The sequence below is a fragment of the Syngnathus leptorhynchus genome, chromosome 20, assembly GCF_054491065.1.
Source record: "Syngnathus leptorhynchus isolate UIUO chromosome 20, UIUO_Slep, whole genome shotgun sequence".
Lineage (NCBI taxonomy): Eukaryota > Metazoa > Chordata > Actinopteri > Syngnathiformes > Syngnathidae > Syngnathus > Syngnathus leptorhynchus.
In genome coordinates, this window is record NC_141214.1 from 3,194,669 (window position 1) to 3,221,777 (window position 27,109).

At 41.2% G+C, this 27,109-nt stretch overlaps 5 protein-coding genes across 13 annotated transcripts; 3 read left to right on the forward strand and 2 right to left on the reverse strand.

The window, feature by feature from the left end:
- The first annotated feature begins 1 nt into the window (after position 1).
- On the forward strand, positions 2-14,069 carry olah (oleoyl-ACP hydrolase). Of its 2 annotated transcripts, XR_015063006.1 has the most exons (9): positions 2-543; positions 633-771; positions 861-960; positions 1,195-1,364; positions 1,449-1,531; positions 1,660-2,617; positions 3,098-3,237; positions 6,972-7,093; positions 9,842-14,069. XR_015063006.1 is itself a non-coding variant. In XM_085901428.1 (6 exons), exons 1-6 carry the CDS (start codon positions 414-416, stop codon positions 1,800-1,802), a joined length of 765 nt encoding a protein of 254 aa, XP_085757554.1. In that variant the 5' UTR covers positions 2-413; the 3' UTR covers positions 1,803-2,840. The 2 variants fall into 2 exon arrangements, 1 of the variants encoding a protein (XP_085757554.1); XM_085901428.1 differs by lacking the exons at positions 3,098-3,237; positions 6,972-7,093; positions 9,842-14,069 and having other exon boundaries at positions 1,660-2,840.
- On the reverse strand, positions 1,938-6,119 carry LOC147040894 (sodium/hydrogen exchanger 3-like). Of its 2 annotated transcripts, none has more exons than XM_085901426.1 (16): positions 5,670-6,119; positions 5,215-5,517; positions 4,980-5,140; positions 4,785-4,863; positions 4,542-4,719; positions 4,253-4,464; positions 3,987-4,189; positions 3,832-3,921; positions 3,698-3,768; positions 3,496-3,625; positions 3,295-3,431; positions 3,109-3,229; positions 2,863-3,033; positions 2,738-2,774; positions 2,592-2,678; positions 1,938-2,491 (listed from the first exon to the last, which is right to left on the reverse strand). In XM_085901426.1, exons 1-16 carry the CDS (start codon positions 5,881-5,883, stop codon positions 2,205-2,207), a joined length of 2,481 nt encoding a protein of 826 aa, XP_085757552.1. In that variant the 5' UTR covers positions 5,884-6,119; the 3' UTR covers positions 1,938-2,204. The 2 variants fall into 2 exon arrangements, with proteins under 2 accessions (XP_085757552.1, XP_085757551.1); XM_085901425.1 differs by having other exon boundaries at positions 4,253-4,473; positions 5,670-6,118.
- LOC147040895 (sodium/hydrogen exchanger 3-like) lies at positions 6,474-13,518 on the reverse strand. Of its 6 annotated transcripts, none has more exons than XM_085901421.1 (15): positions 13,099-13,518; positions 10,271-10,573; positions 9,867-10,027; positions 9,599-9,677; positions 9,346-9,523; positions 9,036-9,256; positions 8,768-8,970; positions 8,600-8,689; positions 8,457-8,527; positions 8,264-8,393; positions 8,042-8,187; positions 7,841-7,964; positions 7,596-7,769; positions 7,377-7,518; positions 6,474-7,309 (listed from the first exon to the last, which is right to left on the reverse strand). In XM_085901421.1, exons 1-15 carry the CDS (start codon positions 13,418-13,420, stop codon positions 7,002-7,004), a joined length of 2,652 nt encoding a protein of 883 aa, XP_085757547.1. In that variant the 5' UTR covers positions 13,421-13,518; the 3' UTR covers positions 6,474-7,001. The 6 variants fall into 6 exon arrangements, with proteins under 6 accessions (XP_085757547.1, XP_085757548.1, XP_085757545.1 ...); XM_085901422.1 differs by lacking the exon at positions 13,099-13,518 and adding an exon at positions 11,193-11,798; XM_085901419.1 differs by having other exon boundaries at positions 8,457-8,689.
- A 1,451-nt stretch (positions 14,070-15,520) lies between the features above and the next one.
- lipea (lipase, hormone-sensitive a) lies at positions 15,521-20,048 on the forward strand. Of its 2 annotated transcripts, XM_085900457.1 has the most exons (12): positions 15,521-15,605; positions 16,321-16,493; positions 16,607-16,857; positions 16,945-17,229; positions 17,306-17,396; positions 17,462-17,607; positions 17,710-17,895; positions 17,975-18,127; positions 18,210-18,354; positions 18,418-18,645; positions 18,867-19,237; positions 19,322-20,048. In XM_085900457.1, exons 3-12 carry the CDS (start codon positions 16,615-16,617, stop codon positions 19,553-19,555), a joined length of 2,082 nt encoding a protein of 693 aa, XP_085756583.1. In that variant the 5' UTR covers positions 15,521-15,605; positions 16,321-16,493; positions 16,607-16,614; the 3' UTR covers positions 19,556-20,048. The 2 variants fall into 2 exon arrangements, with proteins under 2 accessions (XP_085756583.1, XP_085756582.1); XM_085900456.1 differs by lacking the exon at positions 16,321-16,493 and having other exon boundaries at positions 15,566-15,605.
- Positions 20,049-20,205: 157 nt separating this feature from the next.
- Positions 20,206-24,707, forward strand: LOC147040897 (putative ATP-dependent RNA helicase ddx6). Its single transcript, XM_085900458.1, has 13 exons — positions 20,206-20,380; positions 20,842-21,830; positions 21,901-22,005; positions 22,090-22,219; positions 22,300-22,446; positions 22,524-22,618; positions 22,715-22,837; positions 23,030-23,158; positions 23,239-23,355; positions 23,442-23,505; positions 23,588-23,689; positions 23,770-23,992; positions 24,068-24,707. Exons 2-12 carry the CDS (start codon positions 21,594-21,596, stop codon positions 23,985-23,987), a joined length of 1,467 nt encoding a protein of 488 aa, XP_085756584.1. The 5' UTR covers positions 20,206-20,380; positions 20,842-21,593; the 3' UTR covers positions 23,988-23,992; positions 24,068-24,707.
- Positions 24,708-27,109: the final 2,402 nt, after the last annotated feature.

Consider the following 27,109-nt stretch of genomic DNA (forward strand, 5'->3'; position numbering starts at 1 on the left):
TGCGCTTCCACCTAGGGAACCCCATCAGGAAATACCAACTGTAGGAAAAAACGTCACTTCCCCCTAACTTTTTATTCTTTCTCCAAATTTAGAATAATATCGCCTCCCCTTTTCACACTATCGATGAACTTTGATCCATGTAGTATTGGCTTTTAAGTGACTTGACGAATGCACGACTATCCCGCATTGACAGTTTCACTCCACGCCATAGGTGTCGCTACGTGTCAAAACCGACAGTTTGAAAACACAATCGTAGAAGAATCAATCCCGGAAATGTAGTAGCTGAAGCTTTGCAGGACAACAACCTCTACTTTTACTTTTGTATTGTTTTATTGTCGGTTGTGTCTTTCCTGCATGTTGAGGCAACACAGATACGAGTCACTTTAAACTCTGCATACTTTTACAAATTCAGGATGGAAAAGTTGATCACTTGTTTCAAGAAAAGGCCAGAGGCGGTTGCCAGGTTGATCTGCTTCCCCTGGGCAGGTGGAGGCTCCATACATTATGCACGCTGGGGGAACGTTCTTAACTGCTCCATAGAAGGTAAAACAAAGTAATATCAGCATTGTCACTTTCCTATAATAATTGTGGTGGTCAGTGTATGTGAATATTTGTTATTCTTTTACTTCCAGTGCTTTCTGTCAGACTTCCAGGACGTGAAAGTCGGGCCAAAGAGCCTTTCTTTGAGAACATGCAGCAAATTGTGGATGAGGTTCTTCATTTGTTATTGCCAATGTTCAAAGAAAAGCCATTTGCTTTATTTGGCCACAGGTATGAAAACAAAACAGACATGTTTTTTTCCTGCTGTCTATTTTGAAATCTACTCATACCATGTTGTTTACCCTTCTGATTTTTCTTAGTTTTGGTGCTTATACAAGCTACGCTGTTGCAGATGCTCTGAAGAAACTGCACAATATTGAGCCAGTTCATATTTTCCTTTCCGGTGCACCCGCACCTTATGTAAGATCACATTATGTTTTACAGCATATTTTTCTGAATTACTCGTGCTAATTGTTTGTACTGTTGGAAATAGCAGGATTTAAATTGATTTTCGGATTGCGGGATTAAATTGAGTAAAATAAACAAATTACTGATTGCATATAATTCATAAGAAATTCTGCAATGATTTTGTGGTATTGTTCTTGACTGTCTGATATTTAGAACTTGATGTCAGATCATTTGGTCTTGTCATAGTCTGAGACTCGGAGCCAAACCACAAAGAGAAGTGACTTGTCAGACAAGGACTTTCTCAAGTGGCTGGGTTCGATCGGGGGAACTCCACCTGAGCTCCTGGCCAACCCAGAAGTCCTGCAACTGTTCCTTCCTGCGCTGAAAGCTGACCTACATGTTGTCGAAAACTACAAGTGGGCTCACAACTTGGTTTCATTCAAATAAGAAAAATACATTTATATTTGCATATAATAAGAGTTTTGCTCGATTTGTTACAGGTGTAACACGCCATTAAGTCCATTCCTCTCCTGCCCAGTCTCATGTTTTGACGGCAAAGATGATATTCCTCACGATTTACAAGGTCAGTGCTCTGATACAGAATTAATACAACAGTGATTACAACTCACATGGGTATTGAAAATCAATAACATACATGAAGTCGCGAAAAAGCTAATTTTGTATGCATCTAATTCCATCGTCTGTCAACAGCATGGAAAGACATCACGACAGGAGATTTCCTCGTCAGGATGCTTGATGGCTCTCATTTCTACCTTAAGGATCCTGGAAATGAACAAATCATATTAGACTATATTACGAAACATCTCGAAACATCTGAAATGGACTATTTGTGAGGAAATATGTCTTTATTTACTGTATATAGAATACATATTATAATTTGTCCAAATGTTGCTAAGAAAAACACTTGAAATAATTTTTCAAGGAGATATAATTGTAATGAAGAGGAGAAAAAATGGAGTAAAAAAAAAAGGCAAAGCCACGCATTTTGGTCCAAGTGCATTTATTGTGATCTCTTCTCTGAGTCAACCTCTCAAGTAGTGTCGGCCAACACATTCAGATCCAGTCTGAAATGTGGTTTCAAAACCAATGATTACGTTTTGCGCTCCTCAAACTCAAGCGCTTTGTTTTTAGTTGCGCATAACTCCCAACAACTAAATATCGGTTAGCGAAAAATGCTAAGTGAAAGCCACAGTCGTTGGCGAGTAGAAGTTCATGTCAAGCCCTGCTGATCACTCTCAGTTGGAAGGTGGTGAGGATGCTGGTGGCGGCGGCGGCGGCGGAGTTACTGGTGGCTGAAGCTCTTCGTCGCTACTGTCTTCCCGTGCTGCCGCCTCAGCCTGCATGATGGAGTCCGTGGATTGCGACAGGCTTCGCCTACTACTGGGCGTACATGGCAATCTCTCCCGGGCCCTCTCCGAGGGGGCCGCTACGTTGCCGTCAGCCTCCGTCTCTGACAACCATGGCGGAGCCAGTGTTGATTCTGCCGGGTCCATTTGCATCAGGAAGGTTGGGTTCTCATTTTCTGCCAAAAGAAAACAAAAAAAAATGGAGTAAATGATTTTCTCAAATTTTCAATCAGTGTTTGGATTCTTCTGGGAGAAGCCGATGGATGGATTTTTAACCTTCTGCTTCACGGAGGACTTTCATGGTGAGTGAGTCCTCTGATGCCTCAAAGCTGGAGGTGCTGCCCTCCTCTACTATATCAGGCTCTAGAAAAGAAATGTTATGAATGTCAAAATAAAACGCTCACATCCAATTCGTTGCATACCTTCGTTTTCATAACGGTAAAGTTTTCCAGATGACATCTGCGAGAAGAAGAGGTGCAGAAATATTTCAGAAAATTAAAAAACCCAGCTGAATTGCAAGATTTCAAACGTATCATGAAAGCTTGACCTTATGGTCGTGAAGTTTTTTGGGGTACTTTGCTCCCGTCTTTGGAACGGTCACCGCCTTTGTCGACTTAAAAGACTCCAAACGATTTCTCATGGTCCTCTGGAAGATCTCCTGCGCTTCTTTTTTGTCTTTGTTGACCTCGATATAGCTTCTACTATATCTATGCCGATGCTGGAATGCCCATAAAAAATTGGGAGAAATGAAATCATTACATTGTGTTTTATTTTGCTTTTAGGACTACGCTACCTGTTTCCTGCCTTTGTACAAGTGTTGCTGCAGGAGGTGGTGACTGATGTCTTCCGTTTGCTTCGCACCCTTGAAAGACTGATCGTGCATTTCCAAGCTCACCGAAGGCCAAGGCTCTCGTCTACTCGGGTAAAACGGTCAAAAATGGCCACTCAATATCTCGACCCGTCGAAATGTTTGACTTACCCCAAAGACGACACTGCGCCGTGATTGTCCGCCATGATGTCAGCCATCACTTGAGAGGATTTTTGCCCAAATCTTCTCTCGAGTTCAATAACTCCAGATTGATTCCGGATCAGTCCCAAAGAACCATTGCGTTCCCCCTGCATCCGATAATAGAGACTCATAGAACGCTTAAGAAGATATTTTACCGTGCGCGTTACCAACCTCGGCCACATAACTTATAGCATCCTTGAGATTGAGCCGATGATAAACTTTGAAAACGTAATCTTGATTCTTCCTCGCCGACGGCTTCATCAAAATGGGCGACACCCACTTGTTTTCAAAATGATTCCACCTGCGCAGCAAATAACACTTAGAGCAACATTAAAACCCCAATTAAAAAAAAAAAAAAAAAGATATCACATACTTGTCCATCATGTAGTTGTGACCAAATTGCCCGGCTATATCTTCAATTGCAACAAGCATGTGTTCGAAGACCTAATTGAACAACAGGATTGTGTTTTAATAGCGTAAATGCAATTTTTAAATTTCAACCCTCACCTTATTCTGCACCGTTTCAATGAGCGTGTGCTCGGCATTCGAAGCCCTCTTTACTTTCAGCCAAGCGACAAGTGGTTTCAGCGTCAATCCCTGCAAATTAAATACTGAGCCACATCAACCAATCTAAAACCCTCTTAAGAAAAACAAAAACCTACCTGAAGGATAACCGTGATATAAACCACAATGAGAGTCGTGGAGACCAATAAATCTTTCTCCTTAATCATGTTTTTATCCAGCATCATTGCCAGGCCGTAGGCGACCGCCCCTCGCAGGCCACCGTAGCTCATAATAATCTGATCAATGAACTCCAAAGGAACCAGCCGGAATTTGTTCATGATCCAGGTTAGGAAAAAAACACCTGTCGCACACAAACTTGTCAAACACGGTATCCATTAAACTCTAAAACCTGATCAAATCTCACCGATGAAGCGATTCGCAAAGATGAAGAAGAGTGTGAGGAGGACAAAGCCCGTGTTCCACACCCATAATTCCTTATCAATGGCTATGATTCCCAGGAAAACAAAAATGATGGTTTCTGATCCATTGGCGAGCACCTTCATGGCATATCTGACCGTAGTGACGGACCTTTCATCCATATTTGCGTTGATGTACTTTTTGCAGACCACGCCACAGCTGAAAACCCTAAGAACATTTCAAAACGTTTGGCGAGTACATTAAACCCTCCGCTGTCATCAGATTTAAAGACTCACGACAAGATGGCGGAAAGGGACAACATCTCAGCAGTGAGGTAGGAGAGGTACCCCACCACAAAGATAAAGCCCGGCTCAATGATCTGGATGCTTCTTGTGTATCTGGTCAGAAGCGAGAGCAGCAAACCAAAAACTACACCGAGGAGGGAACCGCCAACTGCCACTAAAAAAAAGGACACTGGACAAAACAGGAAGTGAAATCTCAAACATTGTTTTGCTCCTTAAGACAGTCTCACTCCTTACCTATTCCGCTGAGTATATCCCAAACATCAATGTCGGCCTTGTTGTGGGAAATATATGCCTCGATCATATTGAAGAGCATCTAAAAAAAACAAAACACAGCAATTTATACAACCTTCATTCAATGGGTATAATTACAACGGCCAATTTCCTTATTTACTGTCAATGAAGAGTTAGTAAACGGCTCTGCATATTCACCACTGTCACACCATCATTGACGAGTGACTCGCCCAACACCAGAATGAAAAGGACCTCATTGACGTGGACCTCCTCAAACACAGATAACACAGCCACTGGGTCCACAGCGGCAATTACAGAGCTGAATAAAAGATAATGAAGCAAGGCCATGTCCAAATTACCTTGAAAACAAAAATCATATTGTTATTTGAGTTCATTTAATAGTCGGAGGCTTTGACCTATCGCATCTTCTTACCCATGGCTCCATTCTTCTGACAGGCCCATAGGGTCAACCCCAAGCTGACAGTATTCCACAAGGTCCCAATAATGGCATAGACCAGAATGGTTCCAATATTTCGGAAGAACAGCTTGTTTGGCAAAAAATAGCCGGCATCCAGGACGATTTGAGGAAGCAGGTATAAGAAAAATACGCTGGGGGTCAGCTCGAAGAGGTGCACTATGTCTGCCCACCAGATGATGAAACCCAGGATGAAACCGAAGATAATGAGAAGAGCGCTCTCTGGGATTATATAGGTCACATGATGATTCGCCTCGATCACTGTGGAGAAACATGGAATTTGAGACAAACTGAAGATAATAGGATTGGTTGGGAAATAAAGAATATCATAGAACAAACTAATAATAGTGTTTCTTATAGAGCAAAAGTAAAAAGAAGAAAAAAAAAGGCAATATTCTGGAATTTTTACTTACCTAATTTTGCCAAAAAGGCCACCAGTACCCCTACTGCAACTATATAAGGACCCTTCACATGATCCCACCTAAAGGACACAATGGCTCTTCTGGTGCCATTTCCACTTGTTTGATGCTTTGCTGTCTCATCCTCAGCGATCGGGGAACCAAGGACCACCAAAATCAGCAAGACTGAGCAGAGGAGCCAAATGTATGCTAATCCACATGGATGCATTTGATTCGTTCAATAGGGCAAGAAAAGTTAAAGGCAGCTCCTTTTGCCTTGAACTCCAGAGACAAGTCAATAAGTTCAAACTTTCTTTGGCTTTTGCCAATTTCTCTCTTATTACTTTAACTTACACCTCTCATTTTCATCTTTACTCCATTAATTGTGATTGTTTCCCGTGGTCAAGATATGCAGTAAATGTCGGAGAGTAGATTCACGTTGTCCTTTAGACGCAAAAGGCACTTTAATATGCGGGTGCTGACGTAATCGGCGTGACGTCACGTCCAGATAGCCGTCCGGATTCATTGAAATTTACGTCTGTCATAAATTTAGATATTAAATAAGGTAAACAGGATTAAAAATTCAAGAGTCAGGGTTATTTTTCGATTTTTAATTTTTTTTTTTTAAATTATGTCGGATTTGTTAATTTTAATTGACTGGTAATGAATGAGTGCCCTCTGGTGGAAACGTGTAACTTGTTGACTGCTGTGTTTACAAATTAGGAATAATAATAACTTAATTTAACTTAACCTTCGTTAGTGTGTCGAGAAGACTGGAGGAATATGTGTCAGAAGAATGATAAATAAATAAACTCCACATTCTTTTTCCATTTTAATTTCAAAAATCTACATGAAACAGTCTAATATTTTACTTGGTCAAAGTATTCTTAAGAGAAAGTCTATAACAGCTGGTGACTATCATCCCAATATTTGAGATTATTTTGCGTATGGATGAAAAAGAAAATACACACGGTTGTTTGGGTTAAAAGATTATTGAGATAAAAATATCTTTCATGCTACTCTGTAGCTTTCACATCTTCATTGAATGGGTTATATTAATAAATAAAAAGCTGTACATATTGCATCCCCTTAAAAAAAAAAAAAAGCCCTGTATGTATTTTGCACCTGATGCTAACATACATCTCCCACACGTGTTAAGCAAATAGTGATGAAGAATCTACATGGGTCAAAGTGTCACCAGTACAAAGGTTCTAAAGGAGTTAACCAGTCTCAGAGAGAAACAAAAAAACATTCCCTTGACAATATTTAGAGAGGAGACAGTGCAAAGTCTGAGGTAATGTTCTGTGTCTTTGGCAGCCAAGTTAAAGGAGATGAAGATGGGGGACGCTACATGTGACCCCCGTGCCTGTCAGAAGGTGGTGGAGGTGGTGGCGTCAATGGTGGCGGAAACTCATCTTCGTCCCTCTCTTGCGTGACAGGTACGTCAGCTTGCATGAAGGAATCGCTGGAACGAGTACTGATGCGTAGCGGGGCGAGGCGTCGGAGGTTGCTGGGTGTCCACGGCAGCCTCACTTGGGCCCTTTGGGAGGGGGCCACCATGCTGCTATGGAGCTCGGTCTCCGCTAACCACGGTGGAATCTGCATGGGCCCCATGGAGTCCAGATCTGGCATAAAGGCTGGATTCTCAATTCCAGCTGAAGAATGATAAATAGATTACAAATCTGGAATAAATAAGTGCTTCATTTAATGGATTGGTTTTACCTCCCACTCTGTAGTTGACCCTCATGGGGAGTGAGTCTCCTGATGCTTCATAGCCTGAAGCACTGTCTCCTTCTGAGAACTCAAAATCTTCATCACCAGAATGATAGCTTTTACTTTTATCTGTTGTTTTTCTGAATGACATCTGCAGTATAGGAAAAATAGTTATTTACAAACAGTAATTTCACAACGCATTGATCTGGGCTGCACTCCCAGCTTGACCTTTTGTTGCTGGTCTTTCTTTTGATGCTTGGTTATGGTCTTTGGCGGAGCAACGCCCATCTTTGCTGACTTGAACGACTCCAAACGACTTCTCATGGTCCTCTGGAAGATCTCCTGCACTTCGTTTTCATCTTTGTTGACGTCAAAATGACTCCGGCTATACCTGTGTCGGTGCTAGCATGTTGAGAATAGAAGTTAGTCCGTTCATTCTTCATGATCAAAGTTTGATGTTTTGAACTTGATACCTGTTTTCTGCCTTTGTACAAGTGTTGCTGTAGCAAATGATGGCTGTTAATGTCTTCTGCTTCCCTCACACCTTTTATGGACTGCTGGTGCATTTCCAAACTCACTGATGGCACGGGTTCTTGTCTACGAAAGTGACACCAGAGCAGTTATTTTATATTCGAGTGTAGGAGAACTGAAATTGGTGTTTTTGTTCTGCTCACCCCATGGGGGACATTGTACCACGATCATCTGCCATGTCAGCCATGATGTCTGGCATCATCTTTGAGAATTTGTCACCATACTTTTTCTTGAAGTCAACGAATGCCGATTCGTTTCGGATGAACTCCAGAGAGCCCCTGCGTTCACCCTGAACCGACAGAATATTTATTTTTGACGTTGGGGATAGACAACAACAACAAATAGAAGCTGTTTAGGTCACCCACCTCATCCACATAGCTCATAGCATCCTTAAGGTTCAGTTTATGGAAAACTTTGAAGACATGGTCACGATTCTTCCTCACGGATGGCTTCATGAAAATTCTCGACATATATTTCTCCTCAAAATGATTCCACCTTCACAGAAAGCAAAAAAATGTTCAGTTCAAAATTTCAATCCTAATCAAAATGTTGACATACTTGTCTCTCATGTAGTTGTGTCCAATTTGTCCCGATATATCTTCGATGGCGACCAGCATGTGATCGAATACCTGGAAAAAAAAAGTGTTTAAGTCTTTGAGGTTTATTTCGGCAGAGGTGCTGAAAACTGATCTCAAATTTACCTTGTCTTGCACTTTTTCAATAAGTGTGAGCTCACACACTGCAGCTCTCTTGACTTTCAGCCAAGTGACGAGAGGTTTCATAGTTACTCCCTATAACCCAAAGAAGAAAAAAAAAGACCGCAATCAAAAACTTTTCCAAGAATCTTTTTGGACACGTGAAATCATTACCTGAAGGATGACAGTGAAGTAAACTACAATCAAAGTCGTGGAGACCATTAAATTTTTCTCCTTAATCTTGTTTTCATCCAGCATCACTGCCAGGCCATAAGCAACTGCCCCTCGCAGGCCACCGTAGCTCATAATAATTTGATCAATGAACTCCAATGGAACCAGCCGGAATTTGTTCATGATCCAGGTTAGGAAAAAAACACCTGTTGGGCAATTTTGAGCCATCACATTTCGAAATTCCACATCAATAAAAGAACTCAAATCTTACCAATGATACGATACACAAAGATGAAGAGGAGCGTGAGGAGGACAAAGCCCGTGTTCCACACCCATAATTCCTTATCAACGGCAGATATTCCCAGGAAAACAAAAATGATGGTTTCTGATCCATTGGCGAGCACCTTCATGGCATATCTGACTGTAGTGACGGATCTCTCATCCATGTTTGCGTTGATATACTTTTGGCAGCTGACGCCACAGAAGACAATTCTAAAGTGGGAAAGCATAATTAAAAAAATTTAAAACCTAGAAGGAGTCAGGGAGGGCAAACAAATGTTTGATAGCTCAAGAGCACTTACGAAAGGATGGCGGAAAGGGAAAGCATCTCAGCAGTGAGGTAGGAGAGGTACCCCACCACGAAAATGAAACCTGCCTCAATGATCTGAATGTTTTTAGTGCATCTGGTTAGAAGAGAGAGCAGCAAACCAAACACCATACCAAGTAGGGAGCCGCCGAATGCCACCACAAAGAAGGAAACTGGAGACAAAAGGAGAACATTCATTTGAAATATTTCATATGATTCACACAAGTCACGTTTAAAGACTTCCTTACTTATTCCTTTAATTATCTCCACAGCATTAATTTTGGATCCTCCCAGAGAGACAAATGCATCAAATACATTGAAGAGCACCTAAAGTAGAGAGGAAATTAGTATTTTGGGTTTGTTGGGGAAATAGCGTGGTTACTTAGTGCTAATTATCTAACCATGCAAGAACAAGGGTCTGAATATAGAGCCTTGTGGCACACCAAGAGTAATTTTGCGCTACACGCTCATATTGTTTCATTTTCTAACAGTCATATTTGAATGGAGTCTACAAACCACTGTCACGCCATCGTTGAGGAGTGACTCTCCGAACACCAGGATGAAGAGGACCTCATTAACATGGACCTGTTCAAACACAGCTAGGACGGCTACCGGGTCCACAGCGGCTATCAGACTGCCAAAAAGAAGGTACTGCAGCAGGCCGATGTCCAGATCACCTGCAGAAGGTCAGAAGACAGACTTTGCAGTTACAAAACAATATTTTTCACAATGTTTTTCAGTTGGACTTTAATCATTGCGTGCTCTCACTTTTGAGTTATTCATTAGACTAAAGCTAGAACTTTGAGCTGGGTATACAGTATTATGTACATTATGTATGTGTATGCAATACTGTATATATTATTTGGAAACTTTCTAACTATGTGTTGTGTTTTTAAACATACTTGGCCAATGATTCTTACCCATAGCTCCTCCCTTGTGACAACCCCACAGCGAGAGGCCCAGACTAGCAGCGTTCCAACAAGTCCCAATAATAGCGTAGACCAGGATGGTTCCCAAGTTTGTGAAGAACAGTTTGTTTGGCATAAAGTAGCCCGCATCCAGGATGATTTGGGGAAGGAGGTAGAAGAAAAAAACGGTCGGGGTCAACTTGAAGGTCTGGACCTTATCCGCACCCCAGATCATGCCGCCGAGGATAAAACCGAAGCAAATGAGGAGGGCGCTCTCTGGGATTATGTTTGTCACATGATGGTTGGCCTCGATTACTGTTGAAATATGAAGAAATGTCACAGAAATTAGATGGCAGTGAGATAAATAAATAAACTTCAGGAAAGGAATTTAAAGCATTCGCTTATATAAGTGATGAATGAGAATACAAAGGGAGTTTATTTAAAATCTCATTGCAAATCAATTTTGGGGGATTTTAGCTCCAATTTAGCTCCAACTAAATCATAAAACCTAAACTTGCAAAATTTGCAAATGATCGACTCTTGCACTTTTTGTCCTTGGCATATCATTAACCATGGTTGTGAATATAAATGGCTGGAAATGACTTTGCATAACTAAACAGACATTTGGTTAAGGTTGCTTGACTTTATGGCTTAATAATCAAGCTCAGTGAACCAGTAAAAAAAAAAAAAAGCCACTTATTTCACAATGTTGATTTATATCAGTGCGGATGATTTATGTTGTGTGGGTTGCATTCATTAGATGACTTTTATTTTTAAAAAATTACTTCATTTAAGAACAGCAAACTCTCTGCTAACTAGAGATTTGAATTACTCCCATATGTTATTGCTAAGACCCCTAGGAACTAAAATAACATGAAATATGTTGCCTCACATGTAGAGAGGATGTCTATAAACAAATATTATTTTTACATACCCAGTTTTGACAAAAAAGCAACAATGATCCATAACGCAATCAGATAAGGGCTCTCCACATGATGCCACTTAAAAGACACGATGGGTATCCCGGTGATGTTGGAGGCGTGTTCATGACCACTTGCATCGGGTTTGGAATGTTGATGGTCCCCGTTCTCCACCGTGACCCCGGGAATAAAACAAATCAACAGTACTAACCCGAGAAGCCAAATGTGTGCGTGTCCACGTGGTTCCATTTGGGCGAGAAAATAACAAATTCTTCCTTCTTACTCTTGATTAATTATCTTTGCCTATGAGTTGTCCGGTGGTCAAACGACGGAATGAGCAGAAAACATAACTCGGCCTTTTTATATATTCAGTATCTCCTTCATGACCAAGGTTGAACGTTGACTTCGGGTAACGGATGTCCAGAAAAGGTGTCCTGTGAGGATTAAGCGATAAGTAAAGCTCTGGATGTGTTTGGCTACATTTCAACTGGTTCATCTTGCAGCTTTAGGCTGAGTAATAATTGACACTGTTACGCAATCGGTAGTTAAAGAAAGATGGAAAGTTCTGAAAATGTTTTTTTTTTACATATGCTATGAAAAGTGCTGATTCGAGCAAGTATGACTGGAGGTTTTATTTGAAGTGTTCCGTCCTGTTTGAGCAGGACAAGGCACAAAAAGCCTTGTTAGAAAAAGTTTTGATAGTTTGACACATGAGCTCTCACACAGGTGTGCAACTCTGGTTATGACATCATATTGATTTTTAACTGCTGACTTGCTTAAATTGGCTTCAGCTCTCGAGTGAGTAATAAATGGAGCGTGGATGCACATTGATAAAGATGATTTGACTGAGTAATAACAGCTACTTGTACGGGTTACCGTGTTACCGTTAGTAAAGGTGAATTGTGCTGGGAATTGAACTTTAAAGTTGTCATTAATGACACACCGAGCACGAGAAGTAGGTCATATATGTCATTGCTGTCGTATATGACAGTTTGAGTCATGGAGAACACAAAAAAAAGCAAAACATAATTCCAAAGAAAGAAAGCATTGTGATTCCCTGAGCAGGAAACAAAATCTGGGAAAATTGGTTTCATTGTCCGGATTTCAGCCCATGTTAAAGTCAACAGTGAGGGTGTGCGCATATTTTGGTGTTTGGATTTGCAGTACATTAGTTGCACCTTGTTCTAAATCCAATGACAAGAGGTAGCTCCTTCTCAAAACATCACAACAACGTATTTGCAACTTGTGACATTGATCTTTTTCCATACACAAAATACACATTGCTTTCAATGACCTGCACAAATCCTTCATCATATTCAATAAGGAAGTGCACATCCCCCTTATTTATGTATCATGAAGCGTACACAAACATGGACACACGCATACTTGCAATCATTTACAGTGTCCACAGGGTTGGCCATGTTTTTGGTGTTTAGGCAAAAATAATGACATGCAAGTCATCTCATAACATTCCAAGCAAGGCCTCTCCAGATTTATTATCATTAATCCCATCAAGTGTTCTTTCTCCCTAATATGACCCCGAAATTTTAATCAATCAAGATTTCGACTGCAGTGTAATGATTATTTTAATACTCGATGAATCGGTTGCATGTTTTGTCAAATCGATTATTTTTTTTTTTTTTTGCATCACTTGATTAAAAAACAAATTGACCGAGCAGAGAATGGTACAATAAATTATTTACGATTCAGTTGTAGGTTTGGTGTGTCAGAAAATGGGTAAATGTGTTACGATTAACCGATTATCAAATATAATAATCTGTTCATTTGGTAATCAATTAGAGGTCGATTCATCAAATAAGTGTTGACGATAACGAGCCAAAATAAGACGAGGAAAGTACAAGCATCTTCAGTTCATCACACATTATTTTTTTCATGCAATCAACATTGAAATGGACTTACTGAGTTTGCAGATCCAAGAGACCAGAATCCACAGAGCCACTAAATATGGGACCGAGACATGACTCCACTTCCAAGACACAATGGGCAGAGTAGTGATGGGACCACCGCCGCCTTCGCCATGACCACCGTCCTCGCCATGATCGTCGCCTTCGCCATGACTATCCCCCGTCTCACGGTCCGTTTCTGATCTTAAGGTTGTTACTTGATCACTGCTTCTTTCTGTCTCATTATGTGCAGAGCGGGCCACTCTGGGCAAGCTCAGTCCGTGGGAAAGCATCAATAAGATGCAAAGGAAAAGTGTTGCATGTCGCACAGTTGCCATTGCTGGTTTTATTTCGACCTTAAAGTTTTCTCTCTATTGTTCTTCTAGCTGTCTTTCGCTTTGCTGTCATCATCTGAGGAAGGTAACTGTCTTCAGCAGTCAGTACACCTTTTTTTTTTTTACATCAGGTAAGGTTCAGCCCATCTTCATACCTGTCTGTCTCCTCCCACTTTCTTGCTGGCTCAGCGGGTTCAACCACTTTATTCAATAGAAGATTGGGTGCCCCCATCACTCCTTTTGTGCCATATATACCTTTTTCCCTTTATGTTATAGTTGTAAAGTTACTATATAACTTCACCTTGCTATTTTAAACTGGACTTTGAAGTTGCCTATAAATGTCCGAATCCCCTTCTTTGTTTAAATACATTAAATTTGTCTTTTGTTTTTAACACAACTGTAGCTTGATTTGTAAAAATTAAAAAGGATCGTTCCGAACATTGGAAAAAAAAATCTAATTTGTGAGAAAAATGTAAATGTAACTTTTTTCATTTGTTTTTATTTTATTTTATATGCAATATTTTTTTTTATCCATTTTGAATGGAGAAGTGTTTAACAACTTCCCTATAGTAAAACATTGAGGAAATAGACAGGTCTTTCCAGAAATCCAATCTTGCACAATGTTCAATAAAAATAAAAAAACCTCAAGTCAATAAGGCAAATTTGTTTCCTTGTGATGTGTACGTCCAACAATTTGGTAAGTGATAAGTATTGGTGAAATACTGTCATATAAATTTTACTGCTATTTACTTAGCATCACATTCCTGCTTTTACTGCCTCATGCAAAAACATATAGGTCAAAGATTTGCCCTATGATGACTATTCAGATTTGCTAGAATTAAAGTGACGTCAAAAACATCCAGCCACGCAGAGAGCAGCACACACACACTCACACACTCTTTCATCAAAGTAGCTGGCAAGGGCTTCAAGGGAAGCTTATTAGCACGCCACTTCTGTTGACAGTTTATGAGTAAACTCAGCACATCCGTTGTTAACCTGACTTAAAAGAAAAATGTCTGTCTGGGGTCAGAGGTCATCAGGTGGGTTGTTTTAACCTTGGAGGTTAGTAAAATGTCGGACAGAGCAACTCGGGTTCATAAAAGTAAGAAAATGGAGTTCATTGACGTATATTGTATATATTGATATATATTGTGCTAAATGACGACTACCGTGAGTCCGAGTTTACAGGGAAAAAGTTGAGTCATAGGGTTGAGAAAACAGAAGCCTCTATCAGATATATTGTGCCTTGAATATAGCTGGAATATCACAACTTCCTGAAGAATGACTTCCTGTATCTGTAATTGATTTACTGCTCCAACAAGACAGTACCATTATTACATTTACGTCAAACATTTGTCCCATCAAGGCCAATCAAGTCAACGGTAATTATTGTTAATCTTTAAACATGATGAGTTCAAGGGGATAGTATATGCGGGTAAGTTGATGGAACAAATGAAAAGGAATTTCTGACACACCTTTGTGGCTCAGGAAGGAAGGATGAGGAAAGGTCTACCATATTTGGTTCACAGTGTCTAATTCTAGAATAGCATTTGTCGGACGGGCTGCTACCTGCATGGAGCCCAGTTGAAATGGAGGCTTGTGTTTATAAGTTGACACTTTCAGTAATTGTCATGTTGAAGCAACATAAGCTCACTAAGGTGACCTTTAAAATGCACGCCATCAAATATAATGTTCGGAAATTCAAAAATGTCCCTTTTGAATACTTATTTTATAAATCATCCTCTGTGTGGTGTGATATAGTAGTTTTGCACAGTGTTAAATGAAAACTTCTCATACGGTTGTATTTTAAAAGTGAGCATAATCATGTTTTTAATGGCAGAATTCAGTATACAGTGCTGCTTTTGTATGAAATGTCATTTGAGTGAGCTGGTATAGAAATGCATACCAGTTTTGACCTATATCGTCACCCCCCTCAATGCCTGGCCTTTATTATTATGATTTATTATTATTGTTGCTGTCTATCATCCATCAGCCAAACTTTTTTTTTTATTATTATTTATTATTTTGATGGCGAATAATAAGTAATTGCTAGGCAACTGTGAGCTTTGCGGTTTGTTATGCGAGCTGTGCGGCGGCTCACATGACGTTACCCAGCATTCCCTGGGCGCCCGCTCTGTCGCTCACCGACGCCCCATTGAGGAAGAAGCAGGGATGCCTGTCGCTGTCGGTAAGTCTTACTAAACATTATATCATTTTTCTGCGTGTAGATTTTTTTTTTTAAATGCGACATCTTGACAGACGCGATCGAGGGGTTTTCTTGAAAAAAAAAAAAGTCACGGCTGCAACTTGTTGATCGTGGGGGGGCCGTCAAAGTTTTTCGCTCCGACATCCAACATGGTTGCGCATCAGTTGGGGAAAACATTGTTGTCGGTTGAATTTTGATGGTTTGGAGATAAAATCATCGACAAAAATGTTACTTGTAATGCTTGTTGGGGTTGACACGTGAATAGGTGACAGTAGAAAGCGATATTAATCTATGACAGTGTGGATGAGTGAGGTCAAAGGTCGTTCTGTTACAAAGATCCGACAGGTATAAAAAAAATTCTCTTTTGACAGAACTAATCGTTTAAATTGGGTGACAGTAGTTGTGTTTGGAGCATTTTAGTCACAAGGTTCACAGGAAACTTGTTATCATGTTTTGTTTGTTTCTGCTTTCCATTAATCAATAAATTGATTAGTCTAGAAAAATACACTTGTTAACAGCAAATTTTAATCACAGATGGCTCGGTGTCCTTGAACGTCTGTAATAACACTAACCCTTAATTTATATTATACTAAATATTCAGTTGGCAAAAAAAAAGTAAAGTAAAAAGTTGCATCTCTCATTAAAAATTGTTGTCACTTTTTCAAAAAATAAAATGGATCTGCACATTATTTTTCAGACTAATACTCACGACACAGATCCAAAACAAAGTGTGATCGCAGGGTCAGCAAATCACAGCCGGGTTCCAAAGTGCCTTCCTTCAGCTCGGCGAGATAACAAGTCCGTCAAAGCCAAGAAGCGACTTGTTGCAGTCAAACAAATCGTTAAAGTCTTGTGTATTTTTACCCAAAGGTTAACAGTCCTTCTTTTTTAAGATACACACAGCCATCACATGACGTAACTTCAAGCTAGAAAAAGGCATTTAAACCAGGTTAGAGTTTTATTTGCTTCTCTTTGATCCCCAGCCTCCGACATGGATTTCAAGGTTGCCTTTTCAGCCTTGGAGGTCGCCTGTGAAGAAAATATTGCGGCTTTTTCGAACCCTTCTGCTGAGCTTGCCTGTGGCCCTGTGACTCAGCGCTTGGTAAAGTGCATGAAAAAGATTCAGGAACACACTCGAGCTATTGAGCCTTTGGTCGACAGCTTCACTGCCGTCTATCACCATTATGACTTTGACGCGCAAACGCCTGGAAATGGATACCGCAGCCTGATCAAGGTATGGACATTTTTTCTGTATATGTGGCCAGAATATTTTATTGTAAGAATATCCAATATATATTTTTTTTTAATCCGTGACTTTCAGGTGATTCGTTCATGTCTTATGCACGTCCTGCACAAAGCTCGCTACATCGCATCAAATCACTCGAGCGCCTTCTTCCGAGCGGAACACAACGCCTCGGAGATGGAGGCTTACTGCAGCGCGCTCTGCCAGCTGCGAGCGCTGCTCTACCTAGCTAAGCGGCTGATCAACGACAACGATTTTGGTCAGCTCTACTCCCTTCAGGACCTGGACCTGAGTCACAGATATGTGCAGGAATACAGCTCCATGCACAAAGCTTGTTTTTATGGACGCTGTCTGGGCTTTCAGGTCTGTCTGCAACAACTGGATTGATTCTGTGAACATGTTCAAACTAAGAGATTTTTTTTTTTTTTTTTTTGGACAGTTCACACCGAGTCTTCGTCCGTTCCTCCAGACTATCGTCATAAGCATGATCTCATACGGTGAGACGTATGGGAAACAGCAGCCCGGGCTCGGTGAGTCTCACGATACGGTTCCGTCCGCTGTGTTTTTTTAGCTCATTGAAATTTTTTGTCGTCAGGTTTAGCAGCGCTGTCTCTCCTCACATCGGGAAAGTACGTCATCGATCCAGAATTACGCGGTGCAGAATTTGAACGCATTACTCAGAACCTGGACATGCAGTTTTGGAAATCCTTCTGGAATATCACAGAGTCTGAGATTTTAACAGTAGGCAGGGTCAAATGTTTTAATCCTTAATCGTTCCTAATATTGTTCTTCTTCCCGTCTGAAGTCCAAATGAATGTTTAAATGTATTTCTTTTCTTCTCAGGGCTTGTGTCGAATCGCCTCCTACCCGGTCCAATTAAACCTGACGCTAACGATACCTCCCGTCCCGTTACTCCTCCCCCTGTCATCGGACCCAAATCTGTTTGCCACTGTGTCGCCTCCACTGGCCCACTGGGGTCCCGGCCCAGTCCACATGCGCCTGATCTCCCATGAGATTCGACAAGGACAGGTGAAAAACGCCATCAGCGTTGTGTAATATTTTCCGATAAATGTTTTTTTTTTTTTTTTTAATTATTATTATTTTGCAGGACAGTGAGGAGCTGTTGTCTTTTTCTCGCGGCGATCCGCCCTCTGTCTCTGCTTCCAATCTCCCGTGGGTGCAGAAGCAGCCCCTTTCCCCGTGGTTGCTCATTCATTTCCACGGAGGAGGCTTTGTAGCCCAGACATCCAAATCCCACGAGGTCCAATGACTTTTTTTTTTTTTTTTCCACGCTATAATGCGTTACCGCCTCCAAAACCTCTACATGTTTTCTTTTGTATCAGAACTATCTGCGAAGCTGGTCCAAGAAGTTGAATGTTCCTGTTCTTTCTGTTGACTACTCTCTGTCACCTGAAGCTCCCTTTCCTAGAGCTCTTGAGGAATGCTTCTACGCTTACTGCTGGGCCTTGAAAAACTGCCGTCTGCTCGGTGAGTGTTGGACATCATGGAATAAATGTAGCTTGATTTAGCTTCCCCGCGTTTGTGTCGCAGGTTCCACGGCGGAGCTCGTCTGTCTGGCGGGCGACAGCGCTGGCGGCAACCTCTGCATCACCGTGTCCATGAAGGCCATGACCTGCGGCATCCGGGTCCCCGACGGCATCATGGCGGCCTACCCTGCCACCTTGCTCACCACGGACGCCTCGCCCTCCCGCTTACTCACGCTCATTGACCCGCTGTTACCTTTCGGCGCGCTTACAAAGTGCCTCAACGCCTATGCAGGTAGATCTGCCTCAACGTTGGGACGTTCGCGCATCATTTAACCCGAGGGGGAGTTAATGATGATGCCTGAACGCAAAATAGACGACGTATTTGTGTGCAAACTGGGAAATGTCGACATGTGGACAACATTACTTGTACAACTTCAATGTACCGTGGTAGCATGAGGGTCATGAGATCAAGTTTTACTTCACAATTAATCATTTCTCTTCTCTACGGCTTAGGTGTGGACTCACAGATTGCACAGCCTGTCGTGGGATGCAACAGTCTGAGAGCCTTGGGTAAGCACACCACGGAACTGCTCAGTGATCTCACACAGGGAGCCTCCAGCTGGATCCAGTCCTTCCTCCAGCCCGTGTGGCCCATAAGCGGAGCCCACTCAAGAGAATCAGGACAGGGAAAATCGACACACAGTCATACCTCGACTCCAAACTCCCACTGTCAACTGGATTACCCAGAGGCCTTTGAGCCCCTGCGCTCCGAAAGCCTCGCACTTGTACAGCCCACCTCCTGCCCAATCATCAGAAACCCGTTTGTGTCACCGCTGCTCGCGCCTGACAGGCTTCTACGAGGCCTGCCGCCTGTTCACTTAGTGGTGAGAGACACAACTATTTTTGTTTCCCCTTGTTTAACTGAGGAAGTTGACTTCATTTTGTTTCCTGTGCATGTTTCCGCACAGGCCGCCGCTCTGGATGCTTTACTGGATGACTCAGTGATGTTCGCCAAGAAGCTGCGGAACATGGGCCAGCCTGTTAGCTTGACGGTGGTGGAGGACCTTCCGCACGGCTTCCTCAGCCTGTCGCAACTCTCCAAGGAGACAGAAGCCGCCGCAGAAATCTGTTTGGAGAAAATAAGGGAGCTTTTTCTGCAAGGAAACACAAAAGACTGTTCTGATGAAGCCACAAGAGATTAATCACACTCTGATTAATCAATGGGATTCTTTTTGTAGGAGTCTTTCCATCAGAGAGAAATGAAAAGAATCAATTGCAATCCTTTGGGACGGTGAAATTTAAATTCATGCCCAAAGGTTTATTCTCCGTCACTGTTAAATTCTATTAAACGCTGGTTTCCCCCCCCCCCCCCTCTCCCTCGTTGGTTTTATGATCAACAATGACATGTTGTGTTTCTCCGATATTTGTGGATAACACGAAGTGCCTTTTTAACCTATGTAGTGTATGTACAGTACTGTAATAGGATACTAGCTTGGTTAATGGTTTATCTACACGAAAGAGTTTACAGATTCATTATGTAATATATGAACAATATTGTGGCAAGAAAAATGTATTGCTCAGCAGTGAAGATACTTGCTGTACTGTAAATTCTTCTTTATTTATTACAGTGTAATATTTAAAGCCTTATTAAATAAAAAATGCTAAATTGTTGCCCCAAACGTTTCTGTAACTATTCTGACAGAACAGTGGAAGCCAATCGTGTTACACATTGAACGTTCATTTTTGTGTTTTGTACCGTTGTTTTCCCCTAATATGCTTCCTTGTTGCAGTACCCTTCTTTGACAGTAGATGTCAGTAGCGTCCCACTTTCCCGTAGGATAAATAGAAGCAGGAGCAAGACGACGAGGAAGAGAAGACGAAGAAGAAGGCGACCATGTTGATTTAAAGGGAAAAACAATAGACGCGATTTTTTTGAAGTACATTTCAGTGATCAAAAGTGATGATCAAATAGATGTTTGGGAGCAACGGGAAATGCAGTGTTTGCTTTAAAATAACAGCGAACTGAGGTGAGTGTTGTACTGTTTGCGAGCCGTTTTCTTAAAAAAAACGGCAGTTGTTACAAGCTGCTTAGCACAGAGCTAACTTTAGCACTGTGTGCGAATTTAGATGACTTGCGGGACATTTGATTGCTTTTGCTGAAGCAGTTAGCAACGCAACATCCACTTCAAAACGACATCGTACAAATGGTAACAAATAATTCGACCCGCATTCCATAAAGTCTTCTTTCAAAAGCCCAAATTTGTTTCAAGCTAACATCGGCACTGGTTAGCTTGATAACCGAGTTAACTCATCATGCGATTAGTTTATTTGCGTCGACGGAGCATGCAACGACAATTTGTTTAATTAAAACAAAAATAAATTTAACGCTACTTAATTATTTTTTGCCTCAGTTGAGTTGGAAACTTTTTTTCTGTGACAATTAGTGTGCTTTGCATATTCCAAATTCTTCTGTTTCGACATCTTTCAGGTGACGCATTTGAGTTGTTGGCTGGCTTTGATTGGAAAGCCCCTTGAACACGGTCACACTCCCACTGGTGACACTTTGACCTCCAGACGTGTGGTGTCCAGGAGTTGAAAGCTTTTTGGCTTTGGACTAAATCTCCCCCTTGTTCATGTGATACCTATCTGGTGGAAATAATTTTAGTATATATGATTTTGGGGGGAAAAACTTGTACAGAGTTGGACATCCGTCCCCCCGCCCCCCTTAAAAAGGGACACCAAGTACATTCGGTGAACTGAAGACAGGAAGCACTATTCAGTGTAAAAATCAAATATACTGAACAAAGATTACATTGACGAAATTATTCCCCCCATTACAGAGATTGCCTTAGTTGTTCTATTTCAGGACTTGAGCCACATTTAATACTTGTTCGCATATAATTTTTCTATATTGTGAGCAAGTGTATTCATGCAAACATCTCTTCATTTTGAAGAGTTTCTTGTGTATAAAAAAAAAAAGTTTTTGGTTTTTTTCCTGTACGTTGGTCACTCTTGTTCAAGGAGACCAAACTGCACGTACGTGTGTGTATATGTAAATATCATTGATTGATTGCTTATTAAGCTGTGGATTTAAAAGAATCTATTGTTTGTTAATGCTTTATTAATCTTTTTTACATTTTGAAGATTAATTTTAGTAAGAAAAACCTACAAGGCATAAATACAACCTTGAAGGAAGGACTGAAATAAAACTAGAGCAAAGAAAAATAGAAAAAAAGGATCATGGCTACAGCCAGAACAGAAAATGTTGGCCCACTTGGCATGGGACTGAACAAGCAGAATGGGCAGCTCCGAGGACAGCCCAATTCAGTCCAGCCAGGATCGTCAACTCAAGGAAAAGTGATGGGTGGCTCACAGAAAGCAGGTGCTGCCTCCCAAGAAGGAGGGGGCATCAAATTCGGAGACGACTGGAAAAAGAGCCTCAAGCTTCCTCCTAAAGACAACAGGGTCAAAACCTCGGTGAGTGAAATAGCTTCCATTTTGAAATTTAAAACGGCTTATCCCCAACATTCTGGTTTTCCTTCTCAAGGATGTGACAGCTACGAAGGGGAATGAATTTGAGGATTACTGTCTCAAAAGAGAGCTTCTGATGGGCATTTTTGAGATGGGCTGGGAGAAGCCGTCTCCTGTGCAGGTATGGTTCAATAAGCAATCGTCTTAAATTATATCGTACTTCCTAAACGATGAATTATCGGTGCGACGTAACAATTTCTTGCAGGAGGAGAGTATTCCCATTGCCCTGTCTGGAAGAGATATTTTGGCTCGGGCCAAGAATGGAACCGGAAAAAGTGGAGCCTATCTCATCCCATTGCTGGAGAGGATAGATCTTAAAAAGAGCTACATACAAGGTGAGATTAAAATAATCCCAACCTTGTGTTTAGTTTTGCAAAATCGTTGACTTCATTATTATTTTTTTTCCACCACCTAGCAATGGTAGTTGTGCCAACTCGAGAGTTGGCCCTGCAGGTGAGCCAGATTTGCATCCAGATCAGCAAACACTTGGGAGGAGTCAAAGTCATGGCCACCACCGGGGGAACCAACCTACGAGATGATATCATGCGTCTGGATGAGACTGGTGAGCAATCTTCTTCTTGTCTCCGACTCGTTTGCCTGTTTGGAATGCTCTATGTCTTTTCCCTTTTTCCGTATTAGTGCATGTGGTCATTGCCACACCTGGTCGGATTCTGGATTTGATCAAGAAAGGAGTGGCCAAAGTGGATCGAGTCCAGATGATGGTGATGGATGAGGTAAGTGCACGTTGTTAAAGAACACAATGTCATCTACTTCTCGCTGCCTTCAAATTTCAGTACGCTATTCAAAATCCATCGCCTCCCTCTTCTCAGGCCGACAAACTGCTGTCTCAGGATTTTGTGGTGATCATCGAGGATATCATTAGCTTCCTGGCCAAGAACAGGCAGATCCTGCTCTACTCTGCAACCTTCCCCATCAGTGTGCAAAAATTCATGGTGAGTCGTCTTCATCCGGCCTTCCTGATGGCTCGGCGCCAGTTGGCACTAATTGTTTCGCGCCGCGAACCAAGCTGTTCATTTATTTGTGCCCGCTCTTGTTTGTTGCTCACTTAGAGGCTTATTAGTTCGGATTTTTTAGTCTGCTGCTATCAGTGTTGTAAATCCAACCTTTCCATATGCTTGCTATAGGCTAAGCACCTGCAGAAACCTTATGAGATCAACCTGATGGAGGAGCTGACTCTGAAGGGCATCACTCAGTATTACGCCTACGTCACAGAAAGACAGAAGGTGCACTGCCTCAACACACTCTTCTCAAGGGTGAGTAACAGTCCAAATGTATGGAGAATTATTTTTGTAGCCTGTATCCTCACAAAGTCTTTGGATTGTGTCTCCCGCAGCTCCAGATCAACCAGTCGATCATCTTCTGCAACTCCACGCAAAGGGTGGAGCTCTTAGCTAAGAAGATCACGCAGCTGGGCTACTCGTGCTTCTACATCCACGCTAAGATGATGCAGGTGGGTACAATGTTGTTGTTGTTTTTTTTATCCTTTTTGAACTTTTAAAAAAATATTCATTTAGGTGTTTATTATTGTGTTGTCAGGAATACAGAAATCGTGTGTTCCATGACTTCAGAAATGGACTATGCAGGAACTTAGTCTGCACCGGTAAGTTTGAATGTTCCTTCCTTAATTCTTCTGTACCAATCAGTGAATTTCTAATGAACATCCGTTTCCGCCCCTCCAATAGATCTCTTCACTCGGGGTATCGACATTCAGGCCGTTAATGTGGTCATCAACTTCGACTTTCCGAGAAATGCGGAAACGTACCTCCATCGTATTGGAAGATCAGGTATGGTGATCGCTACCCAGCGAAGTTCAACCCTCCTTGGACGTTTGTGCCTTGACCGTGCCGCGCGTGTGTGTTCACAGGGAGGTTCGGTCATTTCGGTTTAGCCATCAACTTGATCACATCGGAAGACCGCTTCAACCTCAAGACCATCGAAGACCAACTGGTGACCGACATCAAACCCATTCCCGGCAGCATCGATAAGAGTCTCTACGTGGCGGAGTTCCACTCGTCCAGCGACGACTGTGAGGTGGAGGAAGTCCAAGAAAGATCAGGACTTCAGCAGGACGGCAGCACCTAAAGCTGGTGAGAACTTGTGGGACACACAGGTAGCTGACTTTGAAGCATCTTTTGTTGAATCAAGTTTTGTCTTCCATGCAGGACACGCCCGGGCACCTCTTCAACATCTCATTTGTTTTTTTACAGAAAATATCTTTATTTACATCAAACCCCATTCTGGTCCTTGTGTTCTGCATTTGAGCTTATGACTCCATTTTTTTTTTTTTGGTCTTAAAAACGATCGTCATTGAAAATTGGCTCACTTCTGTTTTGAACCCGTCATCATTGGCAATTGACAGCTGAACGGTCGGTCTCTTTAGCATCAAAAACACCAGCCATCATTTTGCGTCAACTGTTGCCACTTAAGTGCCTTACTTCCTGCCACACGCACGTTTCCTTTCATAGCCTGTCGTGCGAATTGATAACGCGTCGACTTCAACAACGCAAGCTAAAAAAAAAAAAAAAAAGAGAGAGAGAACGGTACTTGTATGCAAGGTGCGTCCAAATTCCCTTAATAGCAACCTTTTTATTTTGTTTGTTGAACGTGAACGTTGCAATAAAAACGGCAGCTTTCCTCACAATTGCGTGACTGTTTATCCCATTTTTCAACCGATAACACACGCGGAACCATTCATGGATGTCTGCCCGCAACAGTTTTACTTTCATAGCGGCCTTATGCTGTCAGTTTGTACTCATTGCGGTCGTCTGGATAATCTTACACGGTCACAAAACAAAACAAAACGCCATGTTTGAAATTCCTTCAAATGTATAACAAAACATAAGAGACTGGTTCAAAGCAGAATGTTTTCAAATTGTTATTAAGCTCATCAATGATGCAGTTACAATCCATAGGATAATTATGGCTATTGGTGTAAATCATGACTTCAAATTTTCTTTTTGTTTGCAATATGGACACCGAAGATGGAATCGGTTTATTTGTGTTTCCGCCGATCCGAAGACAAATTGAAATTGGTGAATGTATATGCAAACTCTGCTGCCTAGTGGATGAACGCCAAACGCGTGAGCATATTATTGGATACCTTTTTGTGTTGCTGCTGTAGCAGTTAAAGCTGCTTCTCTCCCCCCCCCCCCCTGCTCCATCAATTACATTTTTTTCCACTTTGCTTCATGCAGCAGCAGCAATATTTCTATATTTTTTTGCAGCAAATCCCGTTATGGAAAGGAGTAGAGATTTATCTTTATTGTGGGGTGGGCGGGGCTCTAGATTTGAAAGCAAAATTGTAGCATCTTTAAAGAGGCAGCTGCGACTTTATTTGGCCCTCCCCGAACCAAGATTGACAGATTTTTTTTCTTCCATCCCTAAATTATAAATTGTTTACAAAAAAATTTAAAAAAACACAGTACTTGGGTTAATGGGAAGGCAATTTTTTTTTTTTTTTTTTTTTTTTTTTTAATTTCTTCAGTTTTTGTTAAAACAGATTTTCAGGATTTACACTGAAGCAAAACCAAAAAATTTGAGTGATCGAGTGAGTGATCGAGTGAGTGAGTGAGTGAGTGAGTGAGTGAGTGAGTGAGTGAGTGAGTGAGTGAGTGAGTGAGTGAGTGAGTGAGTGAGTGAGTGAGTGAGTGAGTGAGTGAGTGAGTGAGTGAGTGAGTGAGTGAGTGAGTGAGTGAGTGGGTGATCTACTGTGGGATGGCATCATTTGCATGCAGCCTCAACCCAACTTGACTAAACATCGCATCAGCACTTGCTTCGTTACAACTTCGGCTCTTAAAAAGAAATTAAATGGGTCTTGTTGAAGGTTTGATGCTGCATGTAAATGTCATTTGTTTTCTTTTTCCATATGCGGAGATTTTTTTGTTGGTGATAGTCTTAAATTTGAACGAGAATGTTTGTTTACATTTGCCAGGCGTGTGATCTCCCCGACTTTCCAACTCTTAACGGCAAATGTCATTTGTTATGCCATTTTCATTCCATGATATCCATTGTGACCCAATAATCAGCTTTGCTTTATGTATTCATTGAATGCTTTCTTTCCACAAGTCATTCTGTCTCAAAGCTGGCTGATTGTTTTTTTTGAAACATAATTAAATGAGGTTGAAATTCGCTTTAAAATTGTTCATCAAAAAAAGGCCGAATGACATAAATGCAGGTTGTGCTGGGTCACAATTGATATCAAATAGAATGCCAGTATGAATGGTGACTTGTTATATTTCATTTTGTTGTCTGATACTTTCTGACTTCTTTTGTGTGTATGTGTGTGTGCACACTTGACTCTTTGGGTCCAGTGTGCAGACCTTCACAGCCTGTTTAGTGAAGAATAACAAAACAGGCACTGAAATTCAATTTGGGAGTACTGCCTCATGTTCCAATTGGTAAATGTTGCTAAATTAAAAAACTTCAATTCCATGAGGGAAAAGACAAAGTTCCTCATTTACCTTCCTTGACTGAAGCACTAACACAACCTTCCAAAGCTTCAGGCAGTTTCAGATAAAGTCAGTAAAAAAATTAGAAGTACTACTGAAGTTCCTACAAAGTGGATAATTGGCTTTGATTTGAACAACACAATATGGAGGAGTGGTAACATAATTCTGAATTTCCCTGCAGATAAAATATGCTAGTGATTGTATGAAATTTTCTAAAATCCCATTAGTTGTCGTCAGTGCTAAATTCAGGGTTATTCTGTTTTTTTGGACCATAGACAAACTTCTTGATACTCAACAACTTCGAGTTGAACAGTTTAAAAAGAATACTAGTTTGCCCCCTCTTTTTTTTCTTTTTATAAAGACAACAATTTGAATGTGTTTTGAAAAAAATGTTCCTCATCATTGTTCTTTCAATTTTCTTGTCATCAATGTATTTGAGATTGCATTACTATTGTAATTTCTCTAAGGTTCACCCAGCATCCTAATGCTTTGTCCTGTTTTTTTTATTTTTTATTTGCTCAAATGACCAAATCTATTGAGAAACACTGGGTAATTCAGCAAATAGTGTTTCTCACTGTCCTCCACTATTGTAATTTGGAACTATTTGCAGGAAGTGTGAAATTCAATAAACTGAAATTTACAGTCCATTGTTTACTTTGAATTTTTATTTCCTGATGAGTGGAGGGAATATAAAATATAAATGTGTGGAAAATGTCAATAAATTATACCCCTGTTGGACTAGCCAATGATGTTTTG